This window comes from Mya arenaria, chromosome 7 (genome assembly GCF_026914265.1).
Source record: "Mya arenaria isolate MELC-2E11 chromosome 7, ASM2691426v1".
NCBI classification, from domain to species: Eukaryota; Metazoa; Mollusca; class Bivalvia; order Myida; family Myidae; genus Mya; species Mya arenaria.
In genome coordinates, this window is record NC_069128.1 from 40,670,131 (window position 1) to 40,689,132 (window position 19,002).

Genomic DNA, 19,002 nt, shown 5'->3' on the forward strand with positions numbered 1-19,002 from the left:
GTTTTCGTAACATGTTGTGGTTCAAAGCTGACGTGATAAGTTTTGATCAAGAGTAAGTACCTACAATGTAATTTTATAGTAGTTCTGGAAGTTGATATTTTCACTCCTTATTTTGCAAAATTATTTCAATAATAAATAGAGGATATTTGTTTATTTCAGTGTAAGATCGTATTTTATTTCACGAAGCCACGAGTGAAAATGTAGTTTTTGTTATGATCACGAGTGAAATTAAATACGATCTTACACTGAAATAAAAAAAACAAATCTGTTTTTATGCTTATTTTCGGAGTTTTATTTGTTTTTTATTTATTTCTGCATACCCCCTTTTTTGAAAAGGGTGGGCTTTACGCCGCTACCCGTGGGGTGCCCCTTATGCATAATTATAGCTGTTAACTTTTCTACTTTCGGTTTGCTGAGAAATAGTTCTCTGCTATTTATTCTTATAGCTTTATATTCGCTCGTTTTTTTATTGCAATGCTTTATGAACAGTAAACAATGAAATATTATTAGTGCACATATGTTCCAAAAAATAATGAAAACACTTTTTATTTAAGATGGGCATGAATACATAACCAAATTACTACGCCGCTATTTAAAGAATGAAAATTTGGAAGGTCAAATGTGTTAACAAAACAAATGTGGATACTCATTGGATTTTAACCATTCATAAGGTTCTAAGTAACATTAAATAAAGAAGAAGATAGAACGTTTTCGTTTTCACCCCTCAAGCTAGTCCGCTTTGAAACAAGCATGAACTTTCAGCCTAAGATACGCTTGTCCGTGTACAAAAAATATCACATGATACAAAACGTTGATTAAAATATATCTTATACTTGTGTAATACCGGCGAGGGACCTTTTTCAAGGAAGTGTAGCTAGAACTCTCTATAACGTTCTATAACCTTACACTATTTGATGACAAAACGGTGTAAATACTATCAATCAATTAACTTATACTATCTATATCCTTGTGTCTTGATCATTTACATGTTATAGTTGATGTAGGGAGCGACCATGCCCACAAAAACAATGCTTTTTTAATTACATGAACAATAGCCGATTACATATATTGAATTTTCGAAACTCAGGTAAAATATCATTTCGAGTGATGTCAAGAATCAGTCATGACGACAAATACAGTAATACAAAATACGAAGTAATTGTTGTTAAAAGCGAATAAATATTATTGACAGTTGAAAGCGAAGAAAGTTAAGGTTTTAAGAATTAAGAATTATTTTACATATGTTAAATATTATCAGTTTATCAGAAGGTAATAATTGAAAAACATCTTTATAAAGAAAATAGTGTTTTATCTTATTAAGATAAATGATAAAATTGTTTTGTTTTTTTACTATTTTCGATGTGCCGTGCTTTTATCCATGTAGAAAATATTATATTGCAACATTAAACTGTGTAACACCATTTGCATTACCGTTATGAAGCACTTAATTTCATTTAATCAAATTACAAATAATATGACTAAGCTCCTTCAATGGAACATACACATACACTAATAAAACTTGGCGAGTATTCAATCTAAGAAGGATGTATCTAATCGGATTACTCGATATATATATATATATATATATATATATATATATATATATATATATATATATATATATATATATATATATATATATAATGAAATTTAAAATGAATAGAGTGTATAATGATGGCTTTAAAATTGACTCATTTTTTATCAAAGTGACTCAAGTTGCATATTGACCGTAGGACAACTCTCGAAGGTAATTATGTATTTCTTATTGATACAATCCAAAATGCGTTGTGAATGCTTCAGTTGAAGACATGATTCAATGACTTAATACAGTCACCCCTGAAACCGACATTTTTGTCATGCGCATGCGCACCGGAAGGCGATAGTACGATGATGAAAACACGACAGGAGGATGATGAAAACACGACAGTACGATAGTACGATGATGAAAACGCGATAGTACGATGATGAAAACACGACAGTACGGTGATGAAAACGCGATAGTACGATGATGAAAACGCGTGTTTATTAGAAACAATGGAGTGGCAGACATGTCAAGTCGTTACAAAACCTATGTATAAAGAAAGGCATAGGCCAAAATTCTTTAATACAAGTAGTTGTTATGATAATTCAAGGTCAAGTTTAAACCCAAGCATGTATACTTTATCCCTCCTTATTTTTTTAACAATATATACATCGAAAAGTCGAATAGTACAATGCATTTTTGTAAATTACATTTTGCAAACAATTATGACGATGACTACATTTTGGGATTATATAATGAAACGGCTACAAATGTTGATATCAATATCATGATAGTATACAGTTTGATTGGATAGCTGCAGTGCTTTCAAAACAAAACAAAATACAATGTTAAATAAGATACAAGAACATAAGATTATTCCTCTATCCAATTACTTTCTGGCGTATTTAACTGCATAGCACTGCGTGTTTTATTTCAAAGTTTGTCACGTTTATACTACATGTATCTACCTTGCATTTTTAACTAGTATCACTAGCTAATTTAACCGTTTAATATAGCATTATGATTGGACGTTGATGATAAAGCAGATAAAATACGCTAAAGTTTAAACTTTCTGATTGTATAAGTGATTAGTATCTGGAGAATTGTCGTTTGCAATTAGAGTTTAAAGTAATGTACACGATACAACCTACAAGGCATTTAGTATTACACATAATACATAAAACAACTCTTCAACTAATATCTCCGAAAGTCTATATACACATTTCGTTTTTAGCTCTTTTGTAATGTAACAAAACAAAACCTTGCATGTAGTGTATTACTTCTGCATAATGCTCTACACACGAAATGCATGTTGGTCAATTGTAATTTTACACTGGAGACTACAGGTTGAAGCCAATAAGTCAAACAATTAAACAAATGTCTTAAGAGGCATATGGTTAGAAGCCGAAATACTCCAAACGAGATACATAAATCGTATTTACATCGCTGTTCGACCATACATGCACTTAAATATATTTATTAATACAAGTCGGAACGGCCCGTGAAAGGCGATGTGACTGGGATTAGAGTCATGTGATGCGCGCACAACCTCACAATTTAGACAACATCTATCTTCATTGTATCATATTATTTCCAAGCGCTATGCAAAATAATATATAATACCAATTCGTTAAACAAAACATTTTGTATCAGTCAGTCGTGCATTGAACCCGGAATTGTACACATTAAAAAGCGAACTTACATTCGTTAGTTTGAGATCTTTGTTGTCAAGCATTCAAGATTTTGCCTGAACACGAAGTAAACTCCTGTTCTCACTGACCATCAAACTAAGGTTAACACACCATGCATTGATACTAAGATATAAATGTAAACCACTCTATTTATTGTCGTGTGACACATTTATGCTGTTAATGATTGATTAAGTAGTGTGTCCTAGACCAATGCCATAGTGGTGGAATTGACTGCTTGACGTGCGCCTTAAGTTTCCATTGTCTCTTTTACATGAACATTTAGAGCTATGTTTTCAAAATGTGAACAATCAAAACATGACATTGTGAACAAGCCGGATATGTTTATGTGTATTTATAACTTCTAGACGGGTAACTATCAAAGTATTGTTATTCATGATTGTTACATCAATAAATATTCTAAAAAAAATAATACAATACACGCACACATAGAGCATAAACAACTATTTAATAATAAATTCATACGGAGTATATAATCACTTTTTCAAAGACTAACTATTTGTGAGGAAACCAATCAAGAACATCACAATTACAACCAAATATTAACAATCATGGTGAGAAGATTTATCATTTACATAACGTACTGTGTTAAACATAACACAATGGTAACTACATGGGAAAGTTCAGTTGACAAAAAAACAAACAAAAAAAAAAAAAAAAAAAAAAGAACGTGCAAACCGTAGAGGCCTTTCCGGTCATGTTAGCCATCCCGGCAGAATCCGATCTGGCACCACATGCCAAATGTTTCACGCACTACAATGCGCCACTTTTTTTATTTTATTGGTTAATTAAAAGTACATTATGTCTTAAATAAAGCGCAATTAAATATAAAATTACGCAAAAAATTAAATTGAAAAGGAAATAAATAATCGTCACAAACGCATTTTTTTAAGATTTTTAAACGTTGACAGTGATCTAAAACTACTTAATGTCATAACGTCAGTAAGGAACAACCCTCGCACTGTTGGTGAAATGTTCAAACATACTTTCTCTGCGTCAGTTATACACATATTGATAACTGTAGGTAAGTCATAAACATAAATCATGTTTTACTTGCCCGGTTAAAAACAATCCTACCTTCGGCCACGCTGAGTGGAGCCTCGTTTCCGGCTTACGCGTGGGCCCACAGTTTGGATTTTTCTATCCTGACCCGGAAACACATAATATAAATATTTGTTCTGATTAAGATGCAAAATGTTAATTCGTAACTGACACTTTACGAGGGACAAACAACAGAACGTCCTGGAAACAGCCACACGAAACAAAAAATACCAGAATTATTATGGGTAGTACACATAGTGGAATAACAATTTCATTAAAATTCATTACAATTACATAGCACATTCAAACTTTAAAAAAAACACACTTATTTACAAAATGTCATCAAAATTGCTGATTTAATATAATTAACATTGTACGCACGGCTCATGCTTGTTATTTGTTATCTCGCTAACAACAGCATTTATTTTATGTTCCAAGTATAAGTAACACATCTCATAAAATATCCTTTACACCACGCTTTTTAACACGAACAATTATATCCACAACAGACGAACAACGGCAATTTGAATGTTGTATATTCGCCTTTGTTTCGCCCTTGTCTGAAAATTCCCTTAACGTCTCATGAGCTCAGCGCTTTTCGAGCAAAAATATGAACCTGAAGTTATAAAGCGTACTAAATGAACTACATTAACCAAAGTAAAACAAAAGTATGTGCTTAATACTATATAATGTTACCTTATATCACATTGTAATTTCTAAAACTGTAAAACGATATGAAAACCAAGCAACTGCATCAATTATGCGCTATTGTAACATTAAGATATAACAATGTTGACAATACAACTCTCTTAAGCAGAATTATCCAGGACAACAAAACAGTATCCAGACCCTTTATAAGCAAATAATTTACATGCAAATTTACATGCAAATTATTATTCATAATGATGTCAAGATATTAAAAAAGTCCAATGTAAACTTGACGAAGTAATTCATGGTTTGTTTGTATTGAAACAAAGCAACGCCATTACGACGAGCTCAGTTTAGCCATTACTATTCCTTTATTATACGAGCATTTCAAAACTAATTTCACTTAAGCCAAAAAAGCAAACTCGATGGCTGTGAGAAAGCTTTAAGATTGGCATTCTTTATACAATCATCGCATGCATATTTTGAATATATGACATTATCATTTGGGATGATAATTTCGACAACACAACACTAATGCCAAGTAACTGACCATCGACAGTCAATGACTTGTACAGCTTCTCTGTCTGATTTATGTCCTTCTCTGTGATTCCTTTGGCTGACAGTTCCTCTTTCAACGTACGTGTGTATCTATAGTAATCCACTGATGTACTCAATCTAAAATATAATTTAACTACATATATACATTTATTCAACGTAATGCAAAGGTGATCAATAACTTTGAAAGTTTCACGGTAGACTATAACAATACAGACACTGTTTTTATAGGTAACATCTGAGGTCACACTCATGTAGGAAAGACTCACGAGTCACATTAGTTGGATAGTAACGTTAATAATATACAAACACATGTAACTTATACTTACAACGTATTATATGATAATTGAACTTTGTTTCAAATGCAACGTATAAAAAAACAGATGCAGACTGGTTCTTCTGTACACATATAGTTGTCCCTGACCTCTTTAAATCTGTCTACATTCTACATTATATATAAGAAAACATTTTTTTATAGTGTGTAGTTAAAACTGTTTAATTAAACAGTATAAATCAGTAACTTGTTTAGCTTGAGTACTGGGGAAATGATTTGAGGCATTTTAACAAAAGAGCTGCATTGCAGTTTATTTATTTTTTGAAAATTCTTGAATTCAGTGCTGCAGTGTTCAACAATGTTAAATTTCACGGCAACTGTGACAGTGACATACAGGATATTTGTTCAATTCAGTATAAGATTGTAATTTATTTCATGAGCTTCATGGAAAAACATATCTTTACGAGTGGCGAATCCACAAGTAAAACTATAGTATTTCTTTGATCAAAGGTAAAATTGAATAACATGTTACAATAAAATGAAATAAAAAGTTTATTTTCGGAGATCAATTAGTATTTTTTTTCTAAATATTCATTTCAAAAACGATTTCCCCCCGCCGCTACCCAACGGACGGGGTAAACGCACTTAACACACTTTTTATAGTTTATAATTCAGTCTCTTTTGTTTGTGCAATTTTTTTATGAAAACTAACTATTGAACGTTTATTTATGCATCAAATAATAACGAAAAAAGTTTTAAATTAGACAGGGCATTAGTACATAACCAAATTACTACGCGGCCATTTATTGAGCTAACATTTAAAATGTCGTTTTTAACATGTTTGATATTGGGTCACATTGATACAACATCCTATTTATGTTCGAGCTGTTGTTTTTGTCGGTTTTAATGCAAGCAAATGTTCGCACATTCAGCTTGATAGTTTATGAACAAGTTTGAAAAATATAGTTATCATTTTTCTAATAAACGGTAAGTTGTTTATATCCAAATATATCTTTATTTAAACTAATGCAACCTCTTCCAAATCTTAAATTGTTTTGGCAATATTTTGTGGTTCAAAGCTGACGTAATTAGTTTTGTTAAAGAGGAAGTACCTAAAATGTAATTTTATAGAAGTTTTAAAAGTTGATATTTTAAATCCTAATTTTGCATTTTTTTTTAGATGATAAAACTCCGTATTTCATCGAGAGGCATAACATTAAGTATGTTAATCCGCATTTTCTTCAGACATAATGTATGTTAAATATGAAATTATTCGCCTCCGTTTTAATTAATAGAGCTTTCTTAATGATATGGTGACTTGACCGTATTGTATTTGCATTATAATGTTTCACTCTTTGAATAGCTTGCGTGAAGACAGCCCATAATTCAAATGTTATATTTTAAAAAGATGCAATGCCAAAATTTCTGCTATTTTAAAAACATATCCAGCTGATCATTATATAAGTCGTAGACATACGGACGGTATACAAGCAATATAAACATTTAACAAGAGTACCATGATGGGATGCTCAACGCTCGCCCGTTTGTGTTCACTATATCAGAGGGCATAACTTAAACGCTATGTGATGAATGGACTTCTAACCCAAGTTAAGAATCTTTATGTGAGTAAGTGTACAGATGTTTGTGCTCATAATATCTACGGTTTTGATATTAAGACTTACGATAAAATATGCATTTAACTTAATCTTAATATTTCGCATGAAACAAAACACATATTTAAAGTTCATATAATGAGAATAGAATTGAAAGTGATATTTTTTTTATCAACAGGTCTTCTTTCTTTAAAAAAACAAATTTTTAAATGTTTGCATATATGTAATATTATCAGATTCTGCACTTGATTGTAGAAAGTAACCCTGTGAGTTTGTTTAAATTAATTCTGACAGGGTTAATTGGAATCAGAGTTGTAAAATTTGACCAACGGATTTTGCAATTAAACTGGGATTTAAGATCCCCCACGGCGCATGCAAAATTCGTCATTTACGCAATATTCTATTATAACGCATTGTATATTACCAACTGTTACTAAAGAAACATGTTTGTATGATTATATAAGAATTTCAAATTTCATTTAAAGCTCATGTCTTTATATTTAGAACTTGACAAACACACTTAAGAATCTATGGCGTCAGTTATATGACGTCAGCACTTCCGAGCTTACCGTGCGCCTTTTATTTATAGGAGTTCACTGACTGAAAAAATAAATTAATTACAAAAAAAATCATTTGATGAAATGGGTTTGCTTCTTTCACTGATTCGTTTCGCGTCATTACTATGAAATGGGTGGAAAACACGTCCAGATTGTTAATGCAGGAAAATCAGGAAATGATTCTTTAACCGACGTTACACACTGAATGTTACGTTACGAATATGGTCTTCATTTTAAACGAAGTCTACATTCTTTTAAAACCTCATGGGCGGTGACGTCGTGCTCCGTGAGCCTCGTACATTGATTTTGTATACTATAGATTCCATTATAAACAAAACATGTTGAAAAAACATTGCATTCAATTACAAGATCATTTGCGATATGTTTTTCCATAAAAATAATTATATTGTATGAATATTGTATTCATAATTATATAACAGGTCTATTTATTACGTTAGTTTGTCATTATATACATAATTATCGACATTATATATCTATGCCTAATACTGAATATTACATAAGAAATTATTCAGTCCGTCATTTGTATAAGAGCCGTAGCTAAAAAAAATTTGGTATGAACCAAATCGTATTAATTTTATTCCCGTAATGAGCAATATGTTATCAAGACTTCTAAACGCTGTATTCTACCAAAGAACTATATTGCATGTTTCGGAATCCTTATTTTACATTCTGCACCATTGAAAATATATTGAATGTATACATACTATACCATTGAAGTAATGTTCGAACACTTGTTTTCGTCTTATGTTGTGTACGGAAGGAAATGTTTTGAAACAAATACGTTCGAAAATTGAGAATTGACACTTCCCTAATGAGCGATCAGTTGTGTTGGGAAGTGAATGCAATTGCTTTAAAAGTTGATAATTTCACCCCTTAGTTTGAAGTTCAATATCAAATTTATATTTTAACTGCGGTTATTGCACTAATAAAACTCCTTAGTTTACCAAAAAACATGAAAATAGTATTCATACGCTGCTTTAGTTATACGTCATGTAAACATAACTATTTTTACCTATTTTGAACTCCACCACTGACCTATTGAAACGTTATATGCTATTAAAAATGGCTTAACCTATCAACCACTTACAACAGGCTTTGTACATGTGATGCATATAATTATTGTACTTAAAAAAAAGTAATACTAGCCCAAAACGTTCATACATGGGCCCCTTTAGTCCTACATGGGCCCCTTTAGTCCCACATTGGCCCCTTTAGTCCTACATGGGCCTCTTTAGTCCTACATGGGCCCCTTTAACGAGACGGCACTCAGCACATAGTTATCCTATATTACAACAGTTACAGTTATGCCTTCCTGAACGCTCTTAACTGACTCTTATTTTACACATTATAAAATTTACCGGTAAATATATACTGACCCTGTAAACAATGAGACGCCATTCAGGACAATTCTTCCTTTCTTTTCCAAGTTGAACATCAGCCCTCTCCTAAAAGCCGCCTTGAACATCCTACATAACCCCTCGCCCTCAGAGTCGAAATACAAATATCCTGTGAACGTATCGCCTTTATACGAGCATCCCGGGGTTGGATGGTGCGCCTGCGAGAAGGGAAGACAAACGTTGTATAAGACGTGATGGAATGGATTGAACTACTAAGAACACATTTACCATAGAATGCATTGAACTTGAACATTAATTTGACAGGAAAATATATTGCCAGAAACAACGGAACACTTCTAATTTTAATATAAGCGTCCATGATATTTCTGTTCTAAAAGTATGCTTTATCGGCATATAATAATCCCTAAACTGTACAATTAAGGCGGTAGGATAAAGGAACAATATAAATGATGACATTTAAAGCAAAAGTACGGGCATTGTTAGATACATATAAATATATTTTGCATATGTGGAACAAATTACGATATCTACAGGTTAAAGAGTTTTAAGAACAGTACACGCAAAACAATCATATAACGTTACTGCATATAGGTTACACTGATTTATTTCAATTACCGAAAACAAATAAAATTGCCATTACGAATTACAAAGCTAATTCATTGAAGCGTATATGATAGATGCGTAGAATGAAACCGCCCATTCTGTGGTCGTAGGTTTTTATTTGGTTGTACGGAGAAATGAAATGATTTATTCCCAACTTTATAATAATATAAATTTTTACAAAAGTTAGAAAATAAAACTTCTGTGATGTAAAATAGTAACATCTATAAAACAATAGATTGGACTTTGTTAAATGATCATGTATAACTAAAATATAAACTCGAGTGTGATCTAATATTTTGAAATGAGCATACTGAAATCTCGAAATCCAAATTGTACATTTATATTAGTACGGAATATGATAAATGATTTTAATGAATTTTAGTAATTTGGTAAATTTGCGTAAAAATGTCATTTATTCTGCCCAAAAATATAGCGACGAAATTTGTTGTAAATTTAATATTATTTCTACTGCAAAAAAATATTATACATTCATGAGGTAGATTAAATCCTATTTTCGTATTGTTATATTTATTAAGTTACATTTGAATCATTTTACCAAAAAACAATTTGATATTCATCTAACAAGGAAGGCTAACAGCTATCTGATTGACAATTAATTAATTACAGTTATTGCGAAAATATATCAATATTGATTAAATTAAACATAGGCGCAAAATTGAACAGGGTATATTTTCATATTAATTTTACAAATTATATTTTTGTCTTTCTTGTTTGGATGAGTTTTTGATATAATTTAAATAAATTCGCTTAAATGTTTATTTAGGAACAATATTTCATAATTTTATCCAGATCAAGATTTGTTTTAAATTCAATAAATAGCTACTACCGACCATAAGTTGCAATAAAAACACATTATCAAGCATGGGACAAAGATTCCTTTTTCTACAATATATCCAAATGTTCTACTAGAAAAGAAGTCAGCTTGTGCATCGTTTTTTTCCCGAGGCAAAACAGTTGTATTGCAGGTCGATTTTATCAATATATATTTCCCCTAAAAGCTTTAAATGCATAGCAATAAAATACTGGCATTCCTGATGACATCAACAAATTGGACGTACGAGGCAAAATCGTATACTTGTGACATAGATTATGCTTAGTGTGTTGTGTCTTCTACTGTCTTCTTAGTGTAATCCACATTTTCCTATATATCTTGATTTATGATTATTCAATCAAAATTAGTTAATTGTAACACATCTTTTCCCTTGATGCTTTCAATACAATCATATAATCCATTTAGTATTAATGCTAATGTAACTTTCTGTATACTACCACAATACACTTGACATACATAGATTTTCGTTTGAGGATCATAATGATTGTTTTAATTTATAATTTCCCATTTCTTATAAACAAATATTTTCGGAAGGTTCAGACTCCATACTCGACATAAAGCTCTTTAACATTAGCCATTTAAAAATACGATGTATGATGTGTGCGTGTCATCAAATAAAGATAAAGACTATACTTATTTTAGCTAATAATTAAAAAAAAAACTTTTCGGTATGTTTAGCCATTGAAATACGTACTTTTGCGTTCAGTGTATTGTATAATGTTTATATTCATGTTTGAATGCACATACTGTTTTAAATGAAAGCAAACAAACATTTATTAACGATATTGCAAACACGTTATATAATTGTCTACATTTGATTTAAATGAATTAGAAGAAAATTAGTTTATCTTGTTTATAAAGGAATTATCTCCAGGTGGCGCTTTATAAGCACGAGTGATTCATACGCACGAGTATTTCGTGCGCATATGGATGTACAGGCAATTCGCATTAGGGGACCGATACGTTCAAATCGATACAATTGATTGGTTAATTTGAGGTCGTACCGGGCAGTAGGTAGAAGTCCGTGTGTTTTAAAGTGACCGGACAAAGCATGGTTTTAATCCTCTTACAGAAGGTAAGTCGTATTTAGAATATGGTTGTTGTATTTATTTGAAATGACGAATATATGTATAACATGATGATTCAGATTATGCAGTGGAAAATGGGACATGTAAATCATGAATTAATTCATTTTATACATAATTTGTAACCAGTAAGAATTTTTTTCTTTTGTTTTTAAAGGCATCAATAAATGTGTGTTAGATGATTTTGTTTTCGCTAGTTTAATATTAAGTGTTTCAAGTTTTACTTAGAAAATGAGTGTTTCGTTGACATACTATTAAATAATATATAGGTGACATTTTTTATATTGTTTTGCGAGAAACACGTAGGAGAACGATGCCAGTCAATGAGGTCGGGGCTACACGGATTCCGCGGTTCTACCACGTGGCTGTGAACAAATGAGTTGTTTCACCTCATGGCAGCTGTTCTTCGTTGACGTCATTTACTGTTTAAGTGCCGCGCTCCGATGGTGTTTCCCCGCCTATTGTGGCTTTCTGATATCATATTACCTGTCAGCGTCAGCCGTAGTTTTGGCCATATAGGCAACATATAAAGATAAGTATTATAAATGAAATTAATCTTCTCTGAAATGAACGAGAAAGACTTGAAGCAATGTCGAATAATTCTGGATTTTTTGTTTAGAAGATTTTAAATTCATAATGTTGGCATTTAAGCTGCACTCTCATAGATATACCATTTTTACAACTTTCTGATTTTTTGCTTTGGAAAGAGCAAATTTTTGCATTAATATCTGCCACCCAATAATATAAGATTACTGACAAAAAAATTAGATCGTAGATTATCATATCTCCGTTCGAAAATTAATGTTTTATGGCTTAAACCGTTACTAACGATTTAAGATAAATGCATAAAACATCATTTTTTTTATAATTATATAACTTAAATATACAACTCTGCGATTCAATGTTTTGTCAGCAGTCTTATATAACTGGTTTCCATCTATTTTCGCTAAAATTGGTTTGTTCGAAGACAAAAAATAAAAAAAAGTTCAATCTGTGAGAGTGCAGCTTTAAACAAATAATCAAAGAATACTTATTTAATTTTAAAGTTGAGTTGTTAACATACTGAGATATAAGTAAGAATGTTTTATGTAAGTTTCAGTGATTTGTTCTGTGTTCTATACATACAAATATTGTTTCTTTACTTGTTTTTGTAATTGACTAAGTACATCTGGCTTGGCTGCCATTTTATAATTGCTATACAGATGAGTTGCCAATCTTGGCTGACACGCTATTATAATACGTTTTCCTTAAGAAACAATGGGATATGAGGATTGTGTTTAGTTCTGAAACAGTTTGAATGCATCTGATTATTTCTTAGGATATTTACATTCATTGGCTGTGAATTTAATTGATTGGTTTGTTTAGACAACAGTGGTCTTTTTAACACACCTTGCGGAAATAATTCTGGATTATTTGGTTTAGAAGATTTAAAAATTCCGAATGTTGAAATTAAAATTAGTATTTTAAAGAATATTAATTTAATTATATCATATAAGTCGAGTTGCTAATTAACTGTGAGATAAGTAACACTATTTTGTGTAAGAGTTCGTGATTTGTGCTGTATTTGCTTATAAATACAGATATTGTACTTTTTATAATTGAACATTTGGCTCGGCTGCAATTATAATTGCTAGACAGATGAGTTGCCGGTCTTGGCTGACAAGCCATTATTAAATGTGTTTCTTAGACAAAAATGAGTTTTGTGGATTGTGTTTAGTTCTGTAACAATTTGAATGCATCTGATCATTTCTTATGATATTGAATAAGTAATACATGTACTTAGATGATATGAAGTAAATTTTCAATGATTAAGAAGGAGCGGAGTAAGTTTCAACCTCATTGGTTTACTTATTGTCAATGATGTAGGGAGTGTGTATTGAATGAGTGGCAGAAGGCGGACTTTTAAACACGCGCGAAAGTTGAAATTCTTAATAGTTAAGCGTAGCACTTAATGATTGCTTATCAGCAGTTTCCTTTGATGAAAATCAAGACTGTATTCTAACCATAGTATACGGTGGCTTCACCAGTAAGTCAGTTACAGTACTAGTACATATGCAATAAGTGTTATAAAGTTACAAAACTCGGCTTTGATGATTTATGGCGGATTCGCCAGAGATGAAACACATCGTACAATGAACACGATGCAATCACAAGTGCTAGTTTATATGAAAATATTGTTATGAAGTGAAGTTATAACAGGCTAATCCATAGCGAAATCGCCAGAGATGAATCGTTAAAGTTCCAGTACTAGTTCAAATGTAAAATTGTTGTATTATTGACTCATACGAATGTAAAAATTCTAAGTCAAAAGACCGAAGGATTGGCGGTAAAAGTGGATCTTCTCCCGGACCTACTACAGAAGTGGGTGGCCTAAAGTAGTTCTTTCAGTTGGATTTAACTTGCAGTTTAGGAAGAAGAGAAATCGTGCCTGCTAAAGTTTTTACTTTTACAATATATATTTATTTCCGTTGATAAGAAGTGCTAAAAGAGCAAGTGTTTAGTGACTGCTGGTTTTCTCTGCCCTGTTTTTAGTACAGAAGTTTTGAATGTTATGTTAATGATTCAAAGTTATAAAACAAAAAAAAAAATGTTTTCACTCATAGAGACATTTCGATTATTATCATAGTTAGAACTTCCAGGATATGTCAAGTTTTACTAACGATTCTTTGATCTAAAATGAAGGATGAGTGTATCCTAATTTATATTGTCTATACATGATTATATATAAGTGTTTGCCTTACATTGTCAGCCAATTAGGGGCGCTTGATTTTTAAAATATTCGTTTGTTAATTATTCCTGAAGACACTTTCAGGATAAAGTGAATTGCTTTAACTGCGTATGCGCATATAGCCACTCCTACTGTTTGCATATGCAAAGGTGGATTTTCATTGTCAACGCTGATTTAAATGACGTCACACGCGCACTTCTTAATTTTAAAGATGATGCAATTTGGGATTGGCTATGTGAGGTCAATTTATTTATCATTCAATATATTCTTATGTTGTGTCTTATGGGTTTTTTTAACTAATCGACATATGCTTTCAAAGAAAACGACACATTTAGACGTGGCATTTTAACAACAAACATTTGTATTTTTCGTCATTTCAGTGTTAGATCGTACTTTATTTTACAAGTTTTATAGAAAAGCATATTTTCACGTGTATAATAAAATACACTTACACTGAACAGAATCTGTTTGTAATACTGTTATGCGTATTTTTGTAGTTTATTTATATTATATTTACATTTCTAAACACCTCGTTTTCGATTAACGGTTCGCTACACCCGAGGGACGTCCCCAACGCAATCCTTTGATCTCTAATAACGTAGACTGTCATTCCTTCATAAACATTCATTTAACCACTTTTAATGCATGTACAATACTATTTAGAAATGTTTATGCACGAATAAAAAAGATCATGGACCCGTTAAAAACATAACAGTGGTCACAATTTACTGAAGAAATATTTGAAATGCTAAACGAGGAAACCAATCATCAGTGGTTTAACATTATATTAAAAGCCGATCTACCAGTTGTATAATTCGTTTTATGATAGAACGTGGGTATATGATACGTGAATATCAAAGCACAGTCATTTTCTGAGAATATTCTTCTTCGTTTGTACACGGGTCGTTTCCGAGATGGGTTGAAGACCTCGCTTCATTGTTAACATGACGAGTGGAGGCTATTTAAAAGTATTAGTTAATTGTTTTGTTAATTTGCCATGAAGTTCGTTTAACAAGTTAAATAAGTCCAATAGTTTGGAAATATAGTAAAAACGTACTAAAGCATCGAATTTATATTCGAACAAAACAAATTTTCGTCAATGTTTTGTACATAAACAAATATTCAAGGATTCAGCTACAAGTAAACGTTTGAAAATGGGATTGCCATTTTCCTTATCCCGGGAAAGTTTATTTCTAAAACAAATCTGATTTGAACGTATGCGATCTTTTTTTAAAATCAAATAAATATTTTGCAAACTTAAAGTGTTAAAAAGAAATATATTTTAAACGGAAACAGCTACAATTGATTTAAAAAGCAGTTTTTATAGTTGATTTTTCCACTCGATACAATTATATTATACATATAACACAACCAGGAATGCATATACTAACGATTTGTTTTTATAAACTTAGCTGTGCAAATCAGAAACTAAATTAGTAGCATTGTACTAATGCTACTCGTTTTCTTATTCATATTACTTTTTCTCATGTTTGGATTTTATAGTAGGAATGGTTTTAATTTACATACTGTGATAAGTGTTATTGACTTGACCTCTGAACATCATTAAATTTCCATATGACATACAAGCTTTTCGTTAACGTCTTTTCAAAACATACCTCTCTATAGGGCAGGTAAAAGGTTATAATGGTATATGAATGTGTTTATTTTAATTTAACTTTTATTTGTGTAGGATTTAAATCTAGAAAACTTTAAAAACATGTGGTGCAAGCATTTATCATACTATTTAATGGGGTGCAGACACAGTCGTTCAACGTGTGCTTTAAGAGAGAGGTATAAATATTAGCTCTAAGCTATCTCCTCAATCCTTAATCATTATGTATGTAATGTATGTATTTGCTAAATGTACTTCTATAGACTAAATACTGTTTTAACCAAACCAACGTGTGCTTAAAACTGTATGTTGATAAAGACAGGACTGTTTTGAAGGGCCCTATGTGCTTACACACCTTTAACTACTCACTAAATAATGCATTTATGGAAACTATTAATAACTGATAACAAGATTATAACCGTGGTTTTATTAGCAGAAGACGCAATCAATTTAAAATGATTGGTGAGTGGTAAAATATTTAGTGTGATCTATGATAGACTCATAAGGTAGAAATTCCATATTTTCTGCACCTTTCGTTCAAATTGAATTCGGTATCCTTCATAAGAACCATTGTTTTCGACATCCTTTTTAACATATCAAAACAGTTGTGTTTATAGCGGTAAATCTTATTTCTGGGTAAGGGTGCATCTTAAATAGAATATGTCATTTACAAAAAATCATTTCAAATATTGTAGCGGGATTACAGGCTAATAATCATCTCTCATTTGATATAAGGCATAAAAAATGCCTTGATGTCTACAGCTATTTGTTAGTTATATACACATGTCGCAATCCTTTTTTTCACGTTTGCACGCTATACCTTGTTTCCCATTTCCTATAACCACCATACTGTGTTTTAAATTTTTGCTATTTATCACTGCTGTTACTTCAGATAATGAACAGCTTCGGCATAATTCTCAGTATTTCAGCAAGCCACGTTTTTATCTCATCTTCTTATATGGAAAATATTTATTTAAAATAATAAATCATTTGTTTTCTTTACGGCATTTTTTTTTTGATTTTGTAAACAAAGGTTTGAAGACGTTCGGTACTGAATATGCTTAAACAGGAAATGACGTTATGAACATATACAAAGGTTTTACGTCACACTCTAAATGAAAACAAAATTCGAGGGTTAAAATTGAGATTCTGACTGAATATCATCTAATATGCATTATACTTATATACTGAATAAATCGATCGGATAAATCTTATGTTTTGGAATTATTCCGGCATATTCTAGCATTACCGGAGGATAGAGCTATATATTAGATGTAAGTAAACTCGTCAATTATCCTTAATATACAGTTGTTGCATGAGCATTTGTGTAACAATCAAAACTGTTGTCCCGAGGTGGAGGAGATAACTTCTGACCTGTTGTTCCGAGGCCGATACAGAAATGCCCGTGCAAAATCTGTTTTAATACCTGATTAAAGAGTCACTCCCAGCAATTTGTTGAGATTAATCTCGTAAACATCTTCAACTCGGGAAATTTGTTTTTTACGTCTGATATTGTTATATTTATGTCTGGTAATCTTGATCATATAGACTATTGAGAGCTCTGTGAACCATTTAAATTACAACACTTATACCGGAAATGCACGAGTTTAAACGATTCGCAGTTTATTTTTAGAATCTCGGTTTAACCCATGACGTACCTATGGCGTAGCCTCACGCGCGGGTAGCCTCATTCTGTTAACCAGTCAACAAAATATAGTGATACTGACTACTACTAATAAAACAGTCGAAAAAGTGAATTATATTTATATAGGGCATCGAGTTATACTTGTTAAATGAATTGTGGACTTTATTACGATTCGTGACATGAACTTTTATTCAAAACCAGCATCCGCGTACAAGGCGATTGTCTTTCAAGGCTTAAAATGTTCTGCAAGAAAAAGTATTGAGACAAAGTAGAAATACTAAGCAAATCGACATGTGTATTGTTGCATTGCTTTCACATATTAAAGTCTTAAAACGAAACATATTACAATAAAATGTTAAAACCTGAAATCGTGAATTGGAATTTAAGTAGGTGTTTTGAGTAATACTAAGACAAAACGTAAATACTTTCCGAGATAAGTAATTTAAGATAAATACAATATCGGTTGAAGATGTTATTTTTAGCACAACACCACATTATTGTGACCAGTTATGACATGACCTTGATTTTTACAAGCTTGTAACTTGCCTTAGTTTAGGATAACTATTTAAATATACAAAAAAACATTGCATTTTTTTATGTTTACACTTATACGATCATATTTTAGACGTTTTAAAGTAAAAACTCTACAATAGACAACATATTAACGTTGCAATCATTGATTCAAAAACAAATCCTACGACAATGAGGTAGATTTTACCTATTTCACGTTGACTTTTGATAGCTGTCAACATAAAAAACTATGGCAATGTCTGAACAGAAATTGATTTCGTGGTAATTTTCTAGTGATATTACAATCTATGTTCGAACAATTAAAATCTTGAAATTACCAGATTCCAACGCCCAGGCTCTTATATCTACCGATGATATCCAGTCAACAGCAACAGGCGGTTTTACGGACTACTTCCGGTGCTCCATTGCAACCAAGCAGGGCTGTGTGCCATTGCCAGTAATATTATCATCGTTTATGAATGACTGAGTTTATAATCTTAAGGCTAATTCTACGAATGGGATATTTGTAACCGAAACAATAGGGTATTTATACGCTCTAGTGTTTGCCGACGATGTATCGAGTTTCGCAAACACAGCTATAAACTTACAAAGACAAATCAACCTTACTGAATCATTCTGTGTATGGAACTTAATACTGACAAATCGAA

At 31.6% G+C, this 19,002-nt stretch overlaps 1 protein-coding gene across 2 annotated transcripts in view; it reads right to left on the reverse strand.

Moving 5' to 3' along the window:
* Positions 1-1,690: 1,690 nt before the first annotated feature.
* LOC128241473 (desmoplakin-A-like) overlaps positions 1,691-19,002 on the reverse strand; it is a 111,811-nt gene continuing 94,499 nt past the window's right edge. The window contains exons 25-27 of one of the 2 annotated variants that reach the window (XM_052958418.1): positions 9,317-9,495; positions 5,471-5,595; positions 1,691-4,888 (exon numbers count right to left, since the gene is read on the reverse strand). In XM_052958418.1, the coding sequence (XP_052814378.1) occupies positions 4,845-4,888; positions 5,471-5,595; positions 9,317-9,495 (348 nt within the window). In that variant the 3' untranslated portion in view covers positions 1,691-4,844. Of the gene's footprint in view, positions 5,596-9,316; positions 9,496-19,002 lie in introns of both variants that reach the window. The other variant, XM_052958417.1, reaches the window with a different exon arrangement.